The sequence below is a fragment of the Ascaphus truei genome, chromosome 1 (assembly GCF_040206685.1).
Source record: "Ascaphus truei isolate aAscTru1 chromosome 1, aAscTru1.hap1, whole genome shotgun sequence".
Lineage (NCBI taxonomy): Eukaryota > Metazoa > Chordata > Amphibia > Anura > Ascaphidae > Ascaphus > Ascaphus truei.
The window spans coordinates 529,090,475-529,111,095 of NC_134483.1; the positions used below are offsets into that span (position 1 = coordinate 529,090,475).

At 39.4% G+C, this 20,621-nt stretch overlaps 1 protein-coding gene across 1 annotated transcript in view; it reads left to right on the top strand.

Annotated features, from left to right (window-relative positions):
* Positions 1 to 20,621, top strand: part of ADRA1D (adrenoceptor alpha 1D) — a 161,411-nt gene that overhangs the window by 431 nt on the left and 140,359 nt on the right. The window contains exon 1 of the mRNA XM_075572365.1: positions 1 to 1,120. This exon is cut by the window's left edge and continues 431 nt beyond it. Coding sequence (XP_075428480.1) covers positions 169 to 1,120 — 952 coding nt within the window. The 5' untranslated portion in view covers positions 1 to 168. The remainder of the gene's footprint in view (positions 1,121 to 20,621) is intronic.

Sequence of the window (20,621 nt, forward strand, 5' to 3'; positions counted from 1 at the left end):
CTGGTGGGGAGAATGTTATACCAAGGAGTGACTGCAGCCCAAGGACTTTGGTGAGGAAATAGCAGGGCTGAGCAGCATTAAGGAAGGAGGAAGCTAGAATGTCTGAGCCTTCTCCGGGAATGACTTTGAGATCCAAGTCCTCTTACATGGAGATAAGACTGCTTTAAAATGACTTTTCCCGATTTCACCAATGCCAGCTTCAACGGGAACCACACGGGACACCAGGGTCCCCCCTTCCTGGGTGGCAATGGGACAGAGGACCCTGACAACGGAACCTCTTTGACATTGAGTGTGGACCTGCAGGCTCTGAGTGTTGGGGTCGTCCTGGCAGGTTTCATTTTGTTTGCCATCGTGGGGAACATCATGGTCATACTGTCGGTGGCATGCAACAGGCAACTGCAGACCGTCACTAATTACTTTATCATCAACCTAGCCATAGCCGATCTCCTGCTCAGCACTACCGTGCTGCCCTTCTCCGCCACAATGGAGGTCTTGGGCTTTTGGGCTTTTGGACGGATCTTCTGCGATATCTGGGCTGCGGTGGACGTCCTCTGCTGCACTGCTTCCATCATGAGCCTGTGCATCATATCTATCGACAGGTATGTAGGGGTGAAGTACTCACTCAAATACCCCACTATAATGACCGAGAAGAAGGCTGTAGTTATCCTCATTCTGCTCTGGTTGTCCTCCATGGTCATTTCCATTGGACCTCTCCTGGGATGGAAAGAACCACCACCCGCCAATGACTCTGAGTGCAGCATCACAGAAGAGCCGGGCTATGCACTCTTCTCTTCTCTTTTCTCCTTCTATTTGCCGCTGTTAGTCATCTTGGTCATGTATTTTAGAGTTTACATTGTGGCCAGGAGAACCACAAAGAGCCTTGAAGCTGGGGTCAAGAGGGAAAGGAATAAATCCATGGAAGTTGTTCTCAGGATTCATTGTAGAAGTGTTATGGAGGAGTCTAATTCCATCTCCAGAAACAAGGGACATACCTTCAGGAGTTCCCTTTCTGTCAGACTATTAAAATTCTCCAGGGAGAAAAAAGCTGCAAAGACACTTGCCATTGTCGTTGGGGTCTTTATACTCTGTTGGCTCCCATTCTTTCTCGTGTTGCCATTAGGTAGGTGGATATTTTTTTTGCAACTTTTCTATTATCTTCTATATCTCAGCTCAGGCTGAACTTTTTCTTCCAGTGCTGTGATATGTTCGCTCTGCAGATGCATTAGGAAAATGCTTTTCCCAATCTGGACTAGTTATTGTAAAATAGAGGATGTAGTGTACTGTAAGTATAGAGAAGCTGCACTATCTCTTTCTGACCATGCATCGTTCATATGATAGTAAACGCTATCGTGTAAATATTATGCTATCCTCAGTCAAGGTGATACAGAAGTGCATGTAAGATAAGAGGCAACATGTGGAAATGGTGCATTAGTCTATTAAATGATACATGTATCATTCCTAGAACAGATTCTCAGCAATGCAGATATTCATCCTGTTGTACTGTATGCCGATTCCCCTGCTTGACATTATATATATATATATATATATATATATATATATATATATATATATATATATATATATATATATATATATATATATATACACAGTATATATATATATATATATATATATATATATATATATATATAAATATATTTTTATATATATATATATATATATATATATATATATATATACACACACACACACACACACATATACACACACACACTCTCTCTCTATATATCATATTAAATTACCTTTTTTTTCAAGTGTAAAACTATACTAAACACTTTTTTTTCCTTTTCCTGCAAAATGAAGAGCTGGTTACTGAGAAAAACACACTGGTCCCAATGTTCTACATAACTAGCTGAAGTCCTGTTAATTTGCTATTTAAAATAATTGCACCAAACAGTAAAAGCTGAATGATGTCCTAAAAAAAATGACAATGTGTGAAAGTATTTTCATTTATAAAATATACTCCTTCATATGTAAAAGTATAATAAATACATAGGTTTAGTTGTGCTAATTATTATTATTATATTTTTCAACAAACCATATTTATTAAAATCTGGTTTTGAACTGTGTTATAATACATTGAAGTATTAGCATTAGACATGGAAGCAATACATTGCACTATTTAGCAACTTGTTGCTGGACCCGGGTTTTTAATATATGAGGTAGCAGATACATAGCAAATTCCATGGCTCTATTTCTACAGAACCTGATGCTTTATGGGAGAGAGTTCCAAGCCTTTGGCAGCATGTGCCTGGAGAAGTCAGACATTTAGGCTGTTTAGATTGGAGGAGCTGAATGGAGATAAATGGAAACCATAATAACCCCACTTGAGTAACACAAGAGATAATAACGCAGCCCTTTCCCCATTTGTTGGACACTTTATTCCTTGTTTATACAGAAGTTCCACACAAACACCAAAGCAGTTGACCTTTGATTGTGTAAACATCATTAAACTGCACCGAACAAATATATTTGAGGTTATATTACAAATGGTAGCATTTTCATTATTTTTCCTAGGTCTGGATGGGTTTCGAGCCGGGCCCCCATGACCTCTCTGTATACCTGCATGTTTGTCCGTATTTCTTTTTGTATATAACTGTGTTTATGTGAATATCACATTTCTGCACCCCCATTGTACCGCACCACGGAATATGGTGGCGCTTTACAAATAAACAATAATAATAGCAGGTCCCAAATGACCGTGTTATTAGTCACCCTTTATGCCAGTATTGTCATGCTCAATGATCTCAGGTAGTTTTGATAAGTATCATGTTTTTGGCACAGTAGTTGTCATAGTGTAATAGTATTGTGTCCTATCTTGGCAACTGTTATCTAAACCGTCCTGCCATGCAATGCCGTGAGCTTGCAGGTCTTTACGGAAGTCATTGGGTTACCTATTGTTATCATTATCACCTGGGTATATGGCACATAGCCAAGTAAATGGAATAGCACAGAGATTGCCACTGAGCAATCTGCGACCCCGGAGGAGACCACCTAAGGAACACTTACCTTGTTTCAAATGGAATACACTTTTGTTGCCAGAGATAATTTAATAATGATAGTATTTTGTTCTGGTATAGAGCTTTATAAATAAAGACACACATATATACAGCACTGACAGTGTACGCAGCGCTGTACAGTACATAGCACATTGTAGGCACAATGCATCCCTGCCCCACAGAGCTTACAATCTCATTTCTGTGCCGGAGTCTCAGGAAGACAAAGTGAGTTGGCGACACTGGGATGTGAATGAATGTTCCTCTGCTTCACAGTCGGTTTCACTGTTTTCAGTCTGTGCCTTTACTCGCTGAGACGCTTCTTCAGAGAGTGATGTACGTATCTGAAGAGAAATACTGTATTGTACATTGCAGGTCTCTGTGTCATCACAGCGTTTAGTCCTATGTAACTTAAAAAGCGATATATTCCAGTTAATGTACACGTTACTGTTCATATAAAAATGTTACATTGTGGTTGGTGACTTAGCTGGAGGATTTTGCATTTAGCTGTGGACTCTTGCTGGTATATTAGTGTGATCAATCTTGCCCCCATCAGCTTAGTTTGCCAATCTGTGAGATACAGTCATTTTTTCATATTGCTTCCTGATAGTGATATAGAACATAGTGCTGTACATACATGCACATAATCCACTTGATTAACCTTTTTGTTGCCAGAGTGGTGAGCCCTTTTGCAGTGACAGTGTTAAAATAAGTCATTTGATCCAGTACATTGCATATGAAGGAATTCTGCACCATCCTATATGTTGGCTCATTAAGAAAACAGACATACACCAAATAGATAAACATTCCGTCTACATCCTAAATATATCTTTTGGTAACCTAACTCTTATTATTTTTTTATTGTAGTGTAAAGTTTATTAGATAAATCGATATCAATATTTCCCTATATTTTGCACTTATGACACGTCCCTAATGTGTTCCTTTTAAGTGCAATTTAACTCTTTCTGACATTCTCCAAACTTCAAGCTGGCAAAATAGGGACATTGGTACAGTACGCTGACCCACAGAAAGTCCTAATGAAAATGCCTCAACCTGCAGAAACATAGTCTCGCCCTGATAAATAGAACATGTGGACTCACAGTGAAGCCCCCGCTCATTTAGCAATGTTACTAATATGTTATCCACTTTGTCGCCAGAGGTATCTTACATCACATTGTGAAGAGGTAAATATCTGTTTTTTTTAATGTCATAAATGTTTAAATAATAATAATAATAATAATAATAATAATAATGATAATAATAATAATAATAATAATAATAATAATAATTAAAGCCAAACATAAGAAACAAATGTCGGTGAACATTTAAACTGAATTTTAGTACTGTTTTGTAAAATAGTTATGATTTTCGGTGGCAGATATGGCGCAGGATAAGGATTTAATCTATTCCCTGTCACTCACTACCAATGAGTCATAGGAGACAGGAGTAGAAATGATATCAGCAGATGAACTGCAGTGAAAAATCCCCTGTCCAGCTCCAACCAGCCTGTCTGTGCGTGAGACACACAGAAAGACACCCTCACTAAAGCCCACATGTTAACAAGGTGTCCCCCGGTGACACATAAGTGCAGCTTTTAGGTGCTTCCCGTCGTAGAAGTCAAACAGCCCTGTTGTAGATAAATACATGTAGTACAATGACATCATTCACTGCTCCCACCCCCCAGGCAGAAAAGGCAGCTCCACTTATTAAGTGATTTTTATTTACATGTTAACATGAGCATTCTTGCTGTGTATGAGATAATAATTGGCATAACTAATGGCTCTGCAAAGGTTTATGCCAATTCCCAGCGTGACATTGTGTTGTTTCTCTGTCGTTATGTGGGAAAATTTGGCAGTTTACCACAGGTCCTTTTTTATGGAAGTTAACGAGGTCTAAAAACAGGGAAGCCATCGCCCCCTTATTCACAAGCATAGCAAACCCCGCGTAGGGACTTGCAGTATTGACGAAAGAAAATCTTATAGTGGCAAAACTGGGACAAAAGGTAGCAAAATCCAACGAGATTTAGCAAAGAAAACCATACAATTGTAAGTTTTCATTTGGTAAATACAGTCCGATTTACTCAGTTCATTTAATTTATTCTGTATTCCTTTTGTCCAGTTTTGCAACTGCGATACATTGAGAAATAATCCAATATAACATTACAACGGGCAAGTCCTCAAGGGCCACCAAAGCTCAGGTTTTAAGGATATCCCTGCTTCAGCACAGGAGGCTGAGCCACCTCTGCTGAAGCAGGGATATCACTAAAACCTGACCTGTTGGTGGCCGTTGAGTACTGGAGTTGGCCACTCCCGGCACAATAGCTCTTACCTGAAAATTTGCCAAAACATGTCTACAGTTTTTCTAATACTGCAGTGATTGTTTTCCTCCTTTTATAATTGATAACATATCTCTGCATCTTTGCTATCACTGCAGCGTTCTTTCAGCAGTTTGGAGCAAGCCCATAGCAGAGGCAATATGAAGTGTATATCGTGTGATATTTTCTATTGCGTCTTCTTCATAGTATGACTTTCATTCCTCAATTTGAAAAGTGGTATTTTAAATGGTGAAACACAGGTTAACAATAGTTTAGCATTTAACCTTTTTCTTTTTTTTTTAAACTCAAATATATGTTGCTATGCAGTGGTCAAAGTGGCATAAAAAGTAGTTGTACTGTTTCTGATTTTTAACAAGCACACACATTAAATGTTCTGGCAAAGCCTTGGGACTCTCTTTTAGAAAAATGTATACAATATTTATGCTGTAAATAATCCCAGAAAGGGGCAGATTATTTCTAAAATAAACCCTTTTGCTTTAGGAAGGACACATGCAAATAAAAAAAACAATTCAAAGAGCAGTGGTAATGTAGGTTTGTCCATAAGAAAGTATCCCGATTACCATCACACCGTCGCTCTGTGACTTTAGCTAAAGACTTAAATCCTTTTTTTTTTACGCAGTATTTCTCGTATAAGAAGAAACATGGTGCTTAAAATAACCATAATTAAATGAATAATGGTATAGTGATACCGTACGAAGAATAGAAAGAAGACTGAGCTCGCAGAATACAAAACAAAAAATCCGATCGCTCCTCCTCCTGTTACCGTGCACCTCACGTCTGGAAGAACCTACCAGAGGCTCCCAAAGCCGCCCCCAGTTTAAGTTCTTTCAAAACTTCAGCTGTCTCACACTTTAATCTTGTCTTTAACTATTGCAAACGCCCATCACATATACCATCTCTAACTGTCCATTAAATGTCTGTAAATATAACGTTCTGTGTAACCTCTGTTCATATAACGTAACCTTGTATTCATAACTTTGTGCCAAGGACGTACCTGAAAACAAGAGGTAACTCTCAGTGTAAAAATATGTGATACATAAAGAAATAAATAAGGGAAATTCAAAACCATTAAACAACAGGGCCTCCAGCTGGTAGGTGAATGTCCCAAATCACCAGCAATTGTAAAGACCAAAAATCAGTGGAAGATGGGCACATGGATATAAATGTATCCAATCTCTAAGTCACATATAAAAATACTGCCGTTTCGGTCCATGATGGACCTACTTCTGTGCGTTGCTGTTAGGGTTGTCATTATCTTTTATGAAGAGTAGGATGATTTTGTGTATTCATTTGCATGCACCTTCTACGCTGCATGCATGTGTAACAGCTAAGAAATCATTCATTCTAGTAACTAAATTATTAACCCTTCCGCTATCAGAGGGGGGCCTTGCAACACATTGAGCTGCGATGCTGTGCAGGCCAGTATGGTTGTGAAAGGGTTAAGCTTGTCCATGTATAAATTGTGCTGTCTATTTACACATCAAATGTGCCTTCCCAAGCAAGCTGGGGCTTAATGAGTTAAATCTTGTTATTGATTTCTTTAAAAAATAAACATTTACAAGTTTAAAAAAAAAATTAAAAAAAAAAAAAAATATATATATATATATATATATATATATATATATATATATATATATATATATATATATATATATGACAAGACAAGAAGTGAATAAAGTAGCGCCACTCATAGACCAGTGAAAATAATAATAAACCCCTTTCAAAGTATAAAAAATCAAAATGCAAAACAATCCTATAATGAGTATAACATATGCAATTAATATAAACAAACTAAAATATACACTCAAACATATAAAAAATATATATAAATATGTATTGAAAAATGTTAGTACAGTCCAAGTGTAAATGTCCAAACCCCAGAATAAGTCCTGATAGGTAATGCAGGAAAACTGTACAGAATCCTAGGGTCCACGGCTGCTCTCAAATGGAAGAACCACTTCCAAGGCAGAATCTATAGATACAAAAAGAAGACAAAGAGCGCACGCCCCATAGTGTGATCCTGTACATTTAATAAAGGGAAGGGAATGGTGGAGGGATTAAAAACACTTACAAAGTATAAGTGATAAACAAGCAGTTTGTGATAAAAAGATCACCAACGATGCAGGAACCGTTCCATGACGCGCTCGCAGTCCAAACGAAATCTCTGGGCAACACCCGACACCAGCTGTCCTTAACACGATCGATTGAAGTCCTCCACACAGTGTGGCATTCGAGATGGCCTCAAATCAGATTCCAAACGCTCCGGCCGTAAAGCGTGCAAACAACGTGATGACATAATGTCGTAATGTACGTCCCTGACGCGTTTCGTCACAACAAATGTAACTTTATCAAAGGGAATGTCCACCACCTCACACACAGCCTTACACAGTACCACTGAGTCTCACACAGCCTCCCACAGCCTCACACTGCCCCACACAGCCTCCCACAGCCTCACACTGCCCCACACAGCCTCCCACAGCCTCACACTGCCCCACACAGCCTCCCACAGCCTCACACTGCCCCACACAGCTTCCCACAGCCTCACACTGCCCCACACAGCCTAACACAGTTTCCCACAGCCTCACACTGCCCCACACAGCCTAACACAGTTTCACACAGCCCCACACACCACCTCACCCAGCCTCATAAAGACTCATACAGCCTCACACACTCCCACACAGCCTTACACACCACCTCACACACAGCCTTACACAGTCCCACAAAGTCTCACACAGCCTCCCACAGCCGGACACAGCCTCACACAGCCCCACACTGCCTCACACAGTTTCACACAGCCCCTCAAAGCCCCACACAGCCAGACACAGCCTCACACAGTTTCACACAGCCCCTCAAAGCCCCACACAGCCAGACACAGCCTCACACAGTCCCACACAGTCTCACACAGCCTCACACAGCTTCCCACAGCCTCACACTGCCCCACACAGCCTAACACAGTTTCACACAGCCCCACACACCACCTCACCCAGCCTCATAAAGACTCATACAGCCTCACACACTCCCACACAGCCTTACACACCACCTCACACACAGCCTTACACAGTCCCACAAAGTCTCACACAGCCTCCCACAGCCGGACACAGCCCCACACAGCCTCACACAGTTTCACACAGCCCCTCAAAGCCCCACACAGCCTCACACTGCCCCACACAGCCAGACACAGCCTCACACAGCCCCACACAGCCTCACACAGCCTCCCACAGCCTCCCACAGCCTCACACTGCCCCACACAGCCTAACACAGTTTCACACACAGCCTCACACAGTCCCACACACCGCGTCACACACAGTCTCACACAGCCTCACACAGAGCTGCATTTACTATTGATGGGAGGATGAAAATTAATTGCATTTTACAGTTTAAGCGCGTTTACATATATGTCAGTTCATAACAAACCAGATTAAACTTTTTTATCTCTATTCCAAATGTTATAAATGTAATATAATGCGGGCAAGTAGGAGGTTAAAGGCGGGCGCAGCAGTACATAAATTACTTTTGGCACTATTTGTGCTTCCAAATTATTTACCCTGTCTGACTTATGGAATGGCTATGGAACAATACTGTATATTGAATGCTGTGTACAGCAAAGACAGCACTCGCCTGGACTTGCATTAGAAATTAAAAAAGCAAACTTTATTTTTGATCGCCGTTTCGGGCCAAACCATAGAGAACTTCCTCAACATAGTTTGCTGGGACCTCTCCCGTCTTTGAGAGCACCCATGACAGTATTCCCAGCGTGAGTGCTCCTACACACAATCTATGGAACAATATCACCATAGCACAACATATATATATATAAAACAAACTGACAGGGTTTGTCTTCTAGAACAATCCCGGAATAAACAGGGTAAACAATGTGATATAAACAATAGTAGGAATCCAGTTGACTCACCCTATGAATTCCCCAAATTCATCATTAAATATAATCCATGTGCAGTCTTGATCAAAAAAGTATTAAACAAACATTGGAGAATTCTAACAAGTGATCCTTTTATTGGTTCAAAATTACCTAAACAGATTCCAGTGGTTTACAAAAGAGCTAGGAATATGAAGACCACCTTTGCGCCCAGTAAATTGAAATAGGTGAAGTCAAACAATCTAGCGAATAGTACATCTGTGATTGGCAACTATTGGTGTGGTAGAGGTCGCTGCATTACGTGCAAGCACCTCCAAATATCACAGAATATTGTTTCACATAATGATCATTCACAACACTCTGTGATAGGCCACATCCCTTGTTTGTCCACATATGTAGTATATGCAATTTCATGCAGCTGTGGAATGCAGTATATTGGGAGGACGACACGTACTTTGGCAACGCGGTTCCTCGAAACATCGTCGGAACGTAATAAGGGGCTTCCAAATGCATAGTCTATCGAGACATTTTTCAGAAATACATCATAAAAACACTCAGTCTATGACTATTATGGGCTTGGAAGCTGTTCCACCTTCCTTATTAGGGGGAGATAGATTTAAAAGGTTATGCGCTAAAGAAACATTTTGGATCTATACATTGGACTCCTTGTCACCAAAAGGGTTCAATGAGTGTATCGATGCAAGTACCATCGTTTAGAACTTTGCCGGGTCCCTCTTTCTCTGCTTATGAGTGTCTCATCTGGGGATGTCTGTGTTGAGAATGTATTGCTCTCTTCTTTGTGTTACTTCATTCTGTACTTTATATGCACACTCAATCTTTTTGAACATTTAATGCTGCATCTTGTATTATACTGTAACAAGCGTACTATTGCATGTAGGTGGTATATAATGTTTTATGTTATTGAATTATACTTAAACTTAACAAAGATATATCAAATTGTATCCTATTAATAAGAATGATTGTACATTCAAAAGTACAAAGTGATACATTTTCTATAGTACATTTCTTAATCTTAATTTATGTCTACGTTGTCATTTTGTAATAAATATATGATGTATGGCATATGCCTTGTTAAATGTTCAATGTCAAATCATGATATATCATTAGCTGATCACAGTAAATCATAATATATCATTGTTTGACATTAAACATTCAGCAGGGGATCTGAAAGCCTGAAATATTGTTACATTCATAAAGAAATGAATGTTTAAGTTGATTATCAAGTTGAGTTTCAAAATTTGCTGTACACGACTTGAAAATAAACAGAACCAGGTTAATTAAAGCATTAGAAGTATTTCTTCACTGTTACTTGTATGATCGTGGCATCCATACGGCTTAAGCAATTTCAGAAAATCAGTGCTTTGTGTTCAACTGCATTAGTGTGTCTATAGTATGTGTACCAGTTTCTGATAGCGATGAATTTGTGCAGATGGGTTAAAGTGCATAAGGTGATGGCATCAGCAGGGTGAGCAGCTATAAATAATTAACACTTCATACATAAAGCTTGGCCCCTTGCAGACGGACTTACCAGAATTCCCTCCTACTGTCTCTGTACGTGCTTCCTACCAACCAATTAGATTGTAAGCTCTTCGGGGCAGGGATTCCTCTTCCTTAATGTTACTTTTATGTCTGAAGCGCTTCTTCCCATTATGTGTTATTTGTATTATTTGTTATTTATATGATTGTCACGTGTATTACTGCTGTGAAGCTCTATGTACATTAATGGTGCTTTATAAATAAAGACATCCATCCATCCATCCATCCATCCATCCATGCATCCATCCATCCATACATACCTACATACCTACATACATACATACATAAATTACTTTTGGCACTATTTGTGCTTCCAAATTATTCACCCTGTCTGACTTATGGAATGGCTATGGAACAATACTGTATATTGAATGCTGTGTACAGCAAAGACAGCACTCGCCTGGACTTGCATTAGAAATTAAAAAAGCAAACTTTATTTTTGATCGCCGTTTCGGGCCAAACCATAGAACTTCCTCAACATAGTTTGCTGGGACCTCTCCCGTCTTTGAGAGCACCCATGGCAGTATTCCCAGCGTGAGTGCTCCTACACACAATCTATGGAACAATATCGCCATAGCACAACATACTTTTAGGAGTTGTACTACTGGAAGAGACTGTTGATTAACATTCTTATAACTTGAAATAGATGCATTGAACATTCGCTATTGCCTCAGAGGCAGAACAGAGTCTGGAATGTATAATGTTGAAATTGTCCAAGTAGAGATATGGTGCTCAGCGAGTTTTTCTTCACTGGAATGTATAATGTAGACTAGCTGTGGGTCCCCCCAGAGATGATCTGTGGTCCCACAATGTCTGGGTACCCTCCAATTCTTGAAGCATCAAGTGCTTTGTTGACCAGGCAACAATACCCAAAATATCGGGCAGGGCCTGTTACAGCGACAGATAGAAAGATGAGCCGTCATCGGGAGATTGTTGTTCTTGTGATTTTTGGAGTTAGGCTTTCAGGCCTAAATGTCAAAACCTATCAAACATATCTGAAACTCTGAAAGAAACACTACAATGTTAAGAGGGAGTTACATAACTAAGTGCTTTCACTTCATGGTATATCCAAAGTTGTTTTGTTTTTTTTTAAAATAAGGTGGAGTAAGTGGGACTTCATGTTTAATAAGTACAGTATCATAATTAACGGTCGTAAGTTTGTTTAGTTTTATGTCTGTCTTCATATTTCTGTCGTTTTTCCAGCAGTTAATTTGCTCAGATTAAAAGGGATTTGTCCAGAACAGGCTGTATTATACATAATAGTCTTCATCAGATAATCCACCACTGATTGAAGATATTGTGAAAAGAAAGAGCAAATCTGTCTTGTTATTATTCCATGTTTTTTTAATGGTTTTCATAATACAACACAATAAAAGACAGGCCACACTTCCTTTACTTCTTTGAAATTCATGGACGTCTTGCGACAATTCAAGGCTAATATGACATTCTGTTGAAAAGACTACCATGGATTTTGGACAAAACCAAACATGATTTGTGATCTGCCTGTGTTGTGCTATTGTTGCAGTTACTTCACATTTGTAATGTAATGATAATGTACTGTGCCCTTTGCATTAAAACTACAGTTTGTATGCTACTACAGAAGTACATAGAAGCCCAGACCCACAAACGGTGCTAAGCTTGAACCTAAGCAAAACAGTATTCATGCCGCAAAGTGATAAAACAGTTAATATGTGCAAATGAACCCAGTGTTAGTTAGCACTGAAACACACATAATACTGTAACTCCAAGTAGAAGATTCTCCAGGTCAGCAGACTCTTTGTAGACCCTCATATGAAGAAACACAAATGCAAGGATATAGTGCATTAACATTTACTTTAAGATGACAGACAACACAGAGGGGAATGGTAACACGCTCACACTCTCCCCGCTGGTAACACACTCGCACTCTCCCCGCTGGTAAGTAAACCAGAAGTGACTTCGGGCGCACTTCAACCCTTCTCCTTAGATAACAGCACCCGATGCGACCGCTCCACTTCTCAGTCAGGAACAGACCGTGATTGCCTCTGCCAGCGTCTCTCACCCGCAGTGGGGGCACTCCGCCGCGTCACGGCCGTCTCAGCAGTCTCCTTCCAATCAGGGCTTCTCAGGAGATTGGGTACAGTGGCCTCAAAGCATCAAAAAAGGCCCAACATGTTTCGTCCCACCGGACTTCATCTGGGGTCCGCCTTTCTTAGCTAAAGCTCAGCACCCGTTCGTGGAGCTAGGCCAATGCGTTGACAAATACATGCAATATTTATTTTTGCCAAGGGGTTTGGATTGATTTAAATTTTGGAGCGTTTTTCAAACTTTCTGGGTTTTCAAATCTCTATGCACAGTTCAAAAAGACTGAGTTGTTGACTGCTCCAATCCCTTAACCATGCTGCATAAGTTGCCCGTGGCAGCTAATGAGAACTTTTGGGACAAATCGAAAAAATAACAATGTAGAGACGTAGCAAGACTTACTGTCTTCAGAGCCGCGGCTGAGAAAGCAAAAAGTAGCGGCTCCAGGGACAGTGTCTGCCGCGGTCTCGCTTTGGGGATGCCCCCCATTATTGCTGCGAGTGGTTCGATCCAGAAGCATGGTCCCCCCGACCATGCTTCTGGATCGAACCACTTGCAGCAATAATCCTGTGGTGCCAGGGCAGCCGTGGTCGTGGTCAGGAAACGACCCAGTGCCAGACATAGTAAGTCCTAGTATCTGTGTTGGTCCAGTTGGGTACTTTGTTAGTTGATGATCCCCTTTTTATCTGAACTAACATAACATGCATTTGGGACAAGCTTTAGTGATCGATTGTTCTGAGAATATTGGTAGAAAGGAAGGAAGTTAAAGAATGACATACTGTATGATATGCTAATCTGTGTATATATCCTTTAACAACATAGAGGACCATTTTTACTATGCAGTGCTAAGGCATAGGGCACCGTCTGGTGCTGGAAGATACCTTGTGGTCCATACACCATAAGGCACGGTACCGGTGTCGTGTTGCATAACACTGCTAGTCATTCATTGTAGGCCATGATGTTTATTTGACTAATAAAAACTTTCTTTGACCATTACAGTATTACATTACAGCATTGACCATTACAGCATTAAAGGGGGTTTTATCCCTCAGACTTTGCAGTCAGGCAAGAGGTGGAAGAAATATCTATGTAACCTATTCGAGTCATATATGTAATAAACTTCATTACCAAGCCATATATTTGCAGAGGCTAAATCTGGGGGAATATGAAATGTTTGAGATAAATCAGATGGGATTTCCATTAATATCTTCAATGGTGGAGACCCGGCAACATATTCAAATGTGATGCCCTTATACCACTAAAGAGGTTAAGCCATGTTACTGTGAAAGGTGATATACCTTCCAAATGTTCCTTCCACATACAGTATCAAAGGAACATTATCTTCTATGGTCAGAGAGCCACATTCCAGCTTAGAATAGAGTTGGACGTGGTTTGTTTTCGATGGCATATTTGGGTTGTCTTATTTCTATGACAACAAATTGCAGGGATTAACACAACCGAATGATGTAATATACAGGTAGTCACATACTTGTTTGATTCAGTGAGGTCTGGACAATACATGTGTTGTACTATCTGTCTACTTTTGAACCTCAAGAACATTTCCAATAAAAAAAAAAAAAAAAAACTTCTTCGCGCAACAAAAAAAACATCTTCACTCATTAAGAAGACTGAAATATGGGTGTTTTCTAATAATTAACTTTATACGTGTCAGAAGAAGTGTTTAATGTAATCCGTAATACAGGGGTTTGTGGACGCACAATTTAGAAAGGTTTAGGGTGGTTGTTAGTAGAATGTACAATATCAGTTTTTGCTCTGGCATTATTTTTCTCCGTATTTGTGTACTCCAAGCAAACTGACATGAACCTATCTGCCTAAAACATTTTTTGTGAGAATTAGGGTAATTATGCTCATTTCCTAATTTCATGCAATACTAAATCATTGGCAGTTTGTCAGTTTGATATATGACCCCCCTAGTTCAGGAGTGGCCAACTCCAGTCCTCAAGGGTCACCAACAGGCCAGGTATTAGGGATAGCCCTGCTTCAGCACAGGTGACTCAATCAGTGGCCCAGTCTTTGACTGTGCTGAAACAGGGATATCTTAATAAAAACAACCTTCTGGTGACCCTTGAGCGGTGGAGTTGGCCACTCCTGCCCTAGCGTTTTCCAGGATCACTAGGCGTGCTAAAAGTTTGAATTAAAAAATACATATTGTTTTATTATGGTTCAAAAAGGGAAAGTAAAAAGAATTAATAATAATATTAACTGTACCAAAGTCAGTGTATTTTTTAACTGTCTAAACAGAACATTGTTCTATATGCTAAGCAGTATTTACAAGAATTCCACTGTAGAAGCATTTAAATAATGTACTTTAATTAAAAATGAAAATGTCGCAGCTGTATTCAATCACGAGAGCCATGTTTTCAACACGCTTTTGGAAATGATAATAACTACTAATAATAGAACCAAATAAACATTTGGTAAATTTTATATTGCTCGTAATCTATGTTCTTTTCTATTTAAGGCGAAATATTATAAAAACTGCGGTGCTGTGTTGGCCCCAAACGTTGAGTGGGAAGGGACCTTTGTGCACGTTCACGTTCGGTGAAAGCATCACAACGGGGTTTCCAGTTCCATCCAATATACATTTTTTCATAACATATGTTTCTCTGACCGTGTAGATTTTTGTTGCCGTTTTCACAGGTTTAGCTACACTCTCAGTGAAAGTGGTAAAAGCAGATAATGTTGGCATAAGCAAAAATTGGAAGAGACACATTTCTAGTGACGTTCACTGCAACTCCCGGGGCACCTTTTAGGCTTAGCTATTTTTGTTGAGAGTTTGACTTTGTCATCATCTTGTAACCACAGCTGGCCTTTTCCTGACCCGACAACTGAAATGTTCTTGTGTTTCCACTGAAACACTGGAGACACAAAATAACAAATGTGATGTATAATTCCATTATATTATATATATATATATATATATATATATATATATAAATATACATATATATATATATATATATACATATATATATATATACATACAGGTATATATATATTTTTTTTATGTATAAATACCATATTCATTTGAAAGGCGCTGAACTTCTCTGCAGCATATCGAATAGCCCAAAGTTATCTCTCAAACATGAGTTTACTGCTCACTCTGTATATTAAAAGTTTCCGGGGAGCACAGTAACCCCTAGAATCATAGAGATGAGAGCGTGTTGGCTCTCCATCTTCAGAAAAGTACTCTAGGGGGTGTGGGTGTGCTGACTCAAAACTACCCAAAAGGCCCTTTTCTCAGACACTTTCTGTGAGTGTATTCATTTACATGCTCCGTGTCCTGATAAATAAATGTGTATGTATTTCTTCTTTGTCTATTTATCTTGAGGTTTGGAACTTGCAGTAGTGGAAGAAGAAGACATATTCTGAGAGCAGCCTATCACCAGGAATTTATACTTTATTGCACTATTTAGTCATAATATTTGATCCCAAGTGGGAATCTGGAGCACATTGATTCACTACATTATTGGTCACCCTGTAAGTAATAATTCTTCATGTCTTTCTTAAAGGGTTACTGCCAGTGCTGGAAATTGAATTTTTGAACTGGAGCTATGGCTAAATTCATCGATGTTATTAACCTACCTCCCCACCTCCAAAATAAAAATAATAACTCGTGGGTCGATCTCCACCCGTCATATAATTTAAAATTTGAAAAATTCAAAATAAATCAATCTTACAAAAAAACTATTATAAATAAAAATAAACATCTGTTATCACTTATCAGACTAGTAAGGATGGGAAGTAAATCCCCGATAGGTGCTTCCAATATCAGGATAATGATTGCAATATAGCAAAACGTCCAGGAGGTAATATATCTTCTAAGAAATTGGCGTGCAGTGTATAGGCATAGATGCTCACATTGTAGCCATAATATGGGATATCAAATAAGGGGTGAAGAGCCCCACAGTGAATGTGTGAAGTGAACACTCAACAAAGAGAGCCCACCACACACCCATTAATGGGAGCAGGACACCAAAATCCCTAGGCTTGAGCAAATGAATCGCCTAATTGCTTAAACAGACTGCATAGCATTGAAGAAAATAGTTCACTCACAGTTTGTAAATGTCCTGGAAAGTACAGCGTGCCTCCTTCCGGTAATGGTGAATCACAGTGAAAACGAGTGGTGGAGCATTGCCTGGAAAAATAAAGCGCCTGAGGCTGGTAACAAATGAATTAAAAATGCTTTATTCTAGGGCATGAGTAGACCGAGCTACAAAAAACAGGTTCTCTAACGCGTTTTATAAAGCGCTACGACGGCGCAAAACGCGTTAGAGAACCTGTTTTTTTTAGCTCGGTCTACTCATGCCCTAGAATAAAGCATTTTTAATTCATTTGTTACCAGCCTCCAGTCCTTTATTTTTCCAGGCAATGCTCCACCACTCCTTTTCACTTATCAGAACTAAACCACATGGCTTTAAGTTTTCAAAGAAGTATAAACATTTTGCAGTAGAACATTTAAAAAATAATATTACTGAAATACATTATACAATGTCCCACAAACGTTGACATTTGGAATCATCATAGCACACATTTTCTTTTTTACGACTTAGTTTCTACAGCACTGCGCCTTCCCAGAAGAAGCCAAGACACAGTCACATAAACTTCTGGATTGAAGAGAGAAATAGGTGGCCTGACCAAGTTCATAATAAGTATGTTCCGTAGGTGTTCCACATTAAGATTTGCCCATTGGTGACATGGAAGAATTCATTGCACTGAAACGCCTCTCACACTCTGCAGTGGAAACTGGTATTGAATGAACTGCTTCACTTATTCTTTTAAGATCCTTGTGTATCTTAATTCCTTTACTATCATTCAATTCTGTGAAAGCTCTTAGTGTATGTCGTACATGCAATCCAAAATTCTAGCTAATTCTTCTATTTCATTGTCCCCGTCTGTAAAATTCGAATTCTGTGACCAATCTTCAATGAAAAGGTATTGAGATTGTCTGATTAACACTTTTCTCTGCATACTGATGCCGTAGTAAATAGCCTGATTTCTACAAGAGTTAATTTTGGAGTTGAAATTGGAGGTGAAGATTGGAGGAAGATCTGGACCCTGCATTACAACTTTGCCACTGTGAGACATTAACTTTTATCATCTGTGATTTATTTGTATACTTTTATCCTCCAGTACCTTGGAACTCTCTCCTCCTGCATCTCACTATGCCCTCCCTATTTCTTTTTCTGTTAACTGTTTCCTCACTCCTTTGTGAGCATTTCTGTTCTCTACAACATCCCCACTCCCCACAGCACCATTATTTATACACCTTTCTCCCAACAACGTCTTTACCCCTCAATAAAAATACCCCACACAAATCCTCTATTCACACCCTCTCTCTACTCCTTCCTGCTGCTGGGGATCTCCCCTAAGCCTGAAGCCAGACATACACACCTGATCTCACTCATGCCTCCAAGCCACCTCTTCCCCTGTAAATGGTGTTAACCTTTTCATTTAACACTGACCTTCCTTAAATTTTACCCCACAAATCAAGCATCCCAATAGCCTGCACTCATGGCTATTGTCCCACACTCAGTCACTCCCACCACCCATTGTGACAAAGCACGGCCATCTACAGCACTTACTCCCTCACCTGCTGTCTCTGTGTAAGTTTCCCATTAAACCTCTAAGATTGTAAGCTGTTCTGGACAGGGATTTCCTTTCCTATTGTCTGATTTTGCTGCACTTATTGTATAATTATAATTCCCTGTACTGTATTCTTTGTGAAGCGCTGAGTACACTTTTGGCGCTATATAAATAAAGACATACAATACAATACTGTTAATCAAACGTTTTAAGAATTGATTAGCAACATGAACATTACTAAACTTCAGTTTTCCAACCACTTATTTTGCTTGGATGTAGAACTTCCCTGGTTTTTGGTCTGACATTCTAAAACCATTAACATTTTATTTACTTCTGGGCGAGCCTTATGCAAAGTACATTTTCGACTGTGTAATTCCAAAGAAAGTTCAGAAAGCTCCAATAAGACGTCGTTTCCAATGAATGCAGACAATTCTACTGTAAAACCCCCTTAAACCTTGATATTTGGTTCTTTCCTTGTGTACTCTAGAAGTATCAGAACTTGCATTGCTGAGATGTCCGCATAGACCATCATACGATTGCCAAATACTGTAGCTTTGACGGTCCTAAAAGAGGAAGCAACCCATCTAACACTAAACACATGACCAATTCTTAGCAGCTGACAATGTAGATACTCGGTGCCGGTTTTCAATTCGTCCTGATTTTTCGGAGATCTGTGGTACAGTAATTTAAATTAATATAAGGAGTAGACAGCACTCAGTGAGACAGATAAAAGATAATATAGTGTGAGTGATGCAGCGGGAGAGGGGGGGGGGCTCAACCCTCCCAGGTAATACTAACAAAAAAAGTCGTTCCCAGTACTCCATGATAGAATAGTCTGATGATAAGCAACACGATGGAAATTGATATTATTTATTTATAAAATATTTTACCAGGAAGTAATACATTGAGAGTTGCCTCTCGTTTTCAAGTATGTCCTGGGCACAGAGTTAAGACAAATAATACATGTTTACAAATACAGTTACATAATGAGCAGGGTATACATTATATATAAGACATTGCATGCACAGTTAAAGATAATTTGTATTATGGGCGTATGAAACAGTTACAGACCACATTAAAATGTGTGACAGCCTTAGATTTGAAAGAACTTAGACTGGTGGTGGATGTAAGAGTCTCTGGTAGGTTGTTCCAGTTTTGGGGTAAACATATCATTACATTTGGATATACATATGGAAGATGTGGAAGTAATTGTAAGAAGAGGTCGAATTACTCCAGGTGCTTAATGACACCTATGGGGAAAGGGTACAAAGGAGGATAAGGGATAGGGGAAACGAGGGGAGGGAAAACAAGGGGGGTGGGAGGTGGAATGCAAGAAATGGAGGGTGTACAAATAAAAAGCAAATAGAAGGGGCAACATTTTGGGGATAACCCCCTTCTTCTGGCCTGTTCCCTACGATCTGTGAGACTACAGGTACTTCCCTCTCCCTTTATCCTAACCTCCAAAAAATGCAAAGATGAAAGGAACAGATGCAGCCATCAGGCTAACTATGGGAGTAAGCCCAAGTACACCACAATGGGTATAGAAAATCGCAGTGGCCCTGGCTGAGACACTAGGGAGTCTAAATGGACAAAGTCTAGCTACCAAATGCAGAGTCTGAGTAACTGACCAGCTTCTAGCCAGATTCTAACACTGGTCAGAAAACAGCAAACAAAGGAATCAATCTGGACTGAAGGAGCGGCTCAGTCAGTAAAGACACTGACTCTGACACAGAGTTTGAAGTTGAATTCCCGGTGTCGTTTCCTTGTGACCTTGTGACCTTGGGCAAGTCACTTTATCTCCCTGTGCCTGTGGTACCAAAAACATAGATTATAAGCTCCACAGGGCAGGGACATGTGTCTGCACAATGTCTCTGTAAAGCGCTACGTACAACAACAGCGCTATACAAGAACACGCAATTATTATTTATTCTAGGTTAAATGAAGGTGATTTGGTGCCTGTAAAAGACAAATAAGAGACGTACCTTTACATATTTCTTAACAACTCATCTTTCTATGATAAACAAATACTTAGGGTGTTTTTTTTTTTTTTTTTTAAACCTTGCCTAATCTGTTTGTCAGTTCGAAAATTAAAGGTTAATTGCTTTTTTCATTTGATCTTTATTTGTTAAGTAATTATTATGAAATAATTAGTCAAGCAAACACACCTAAG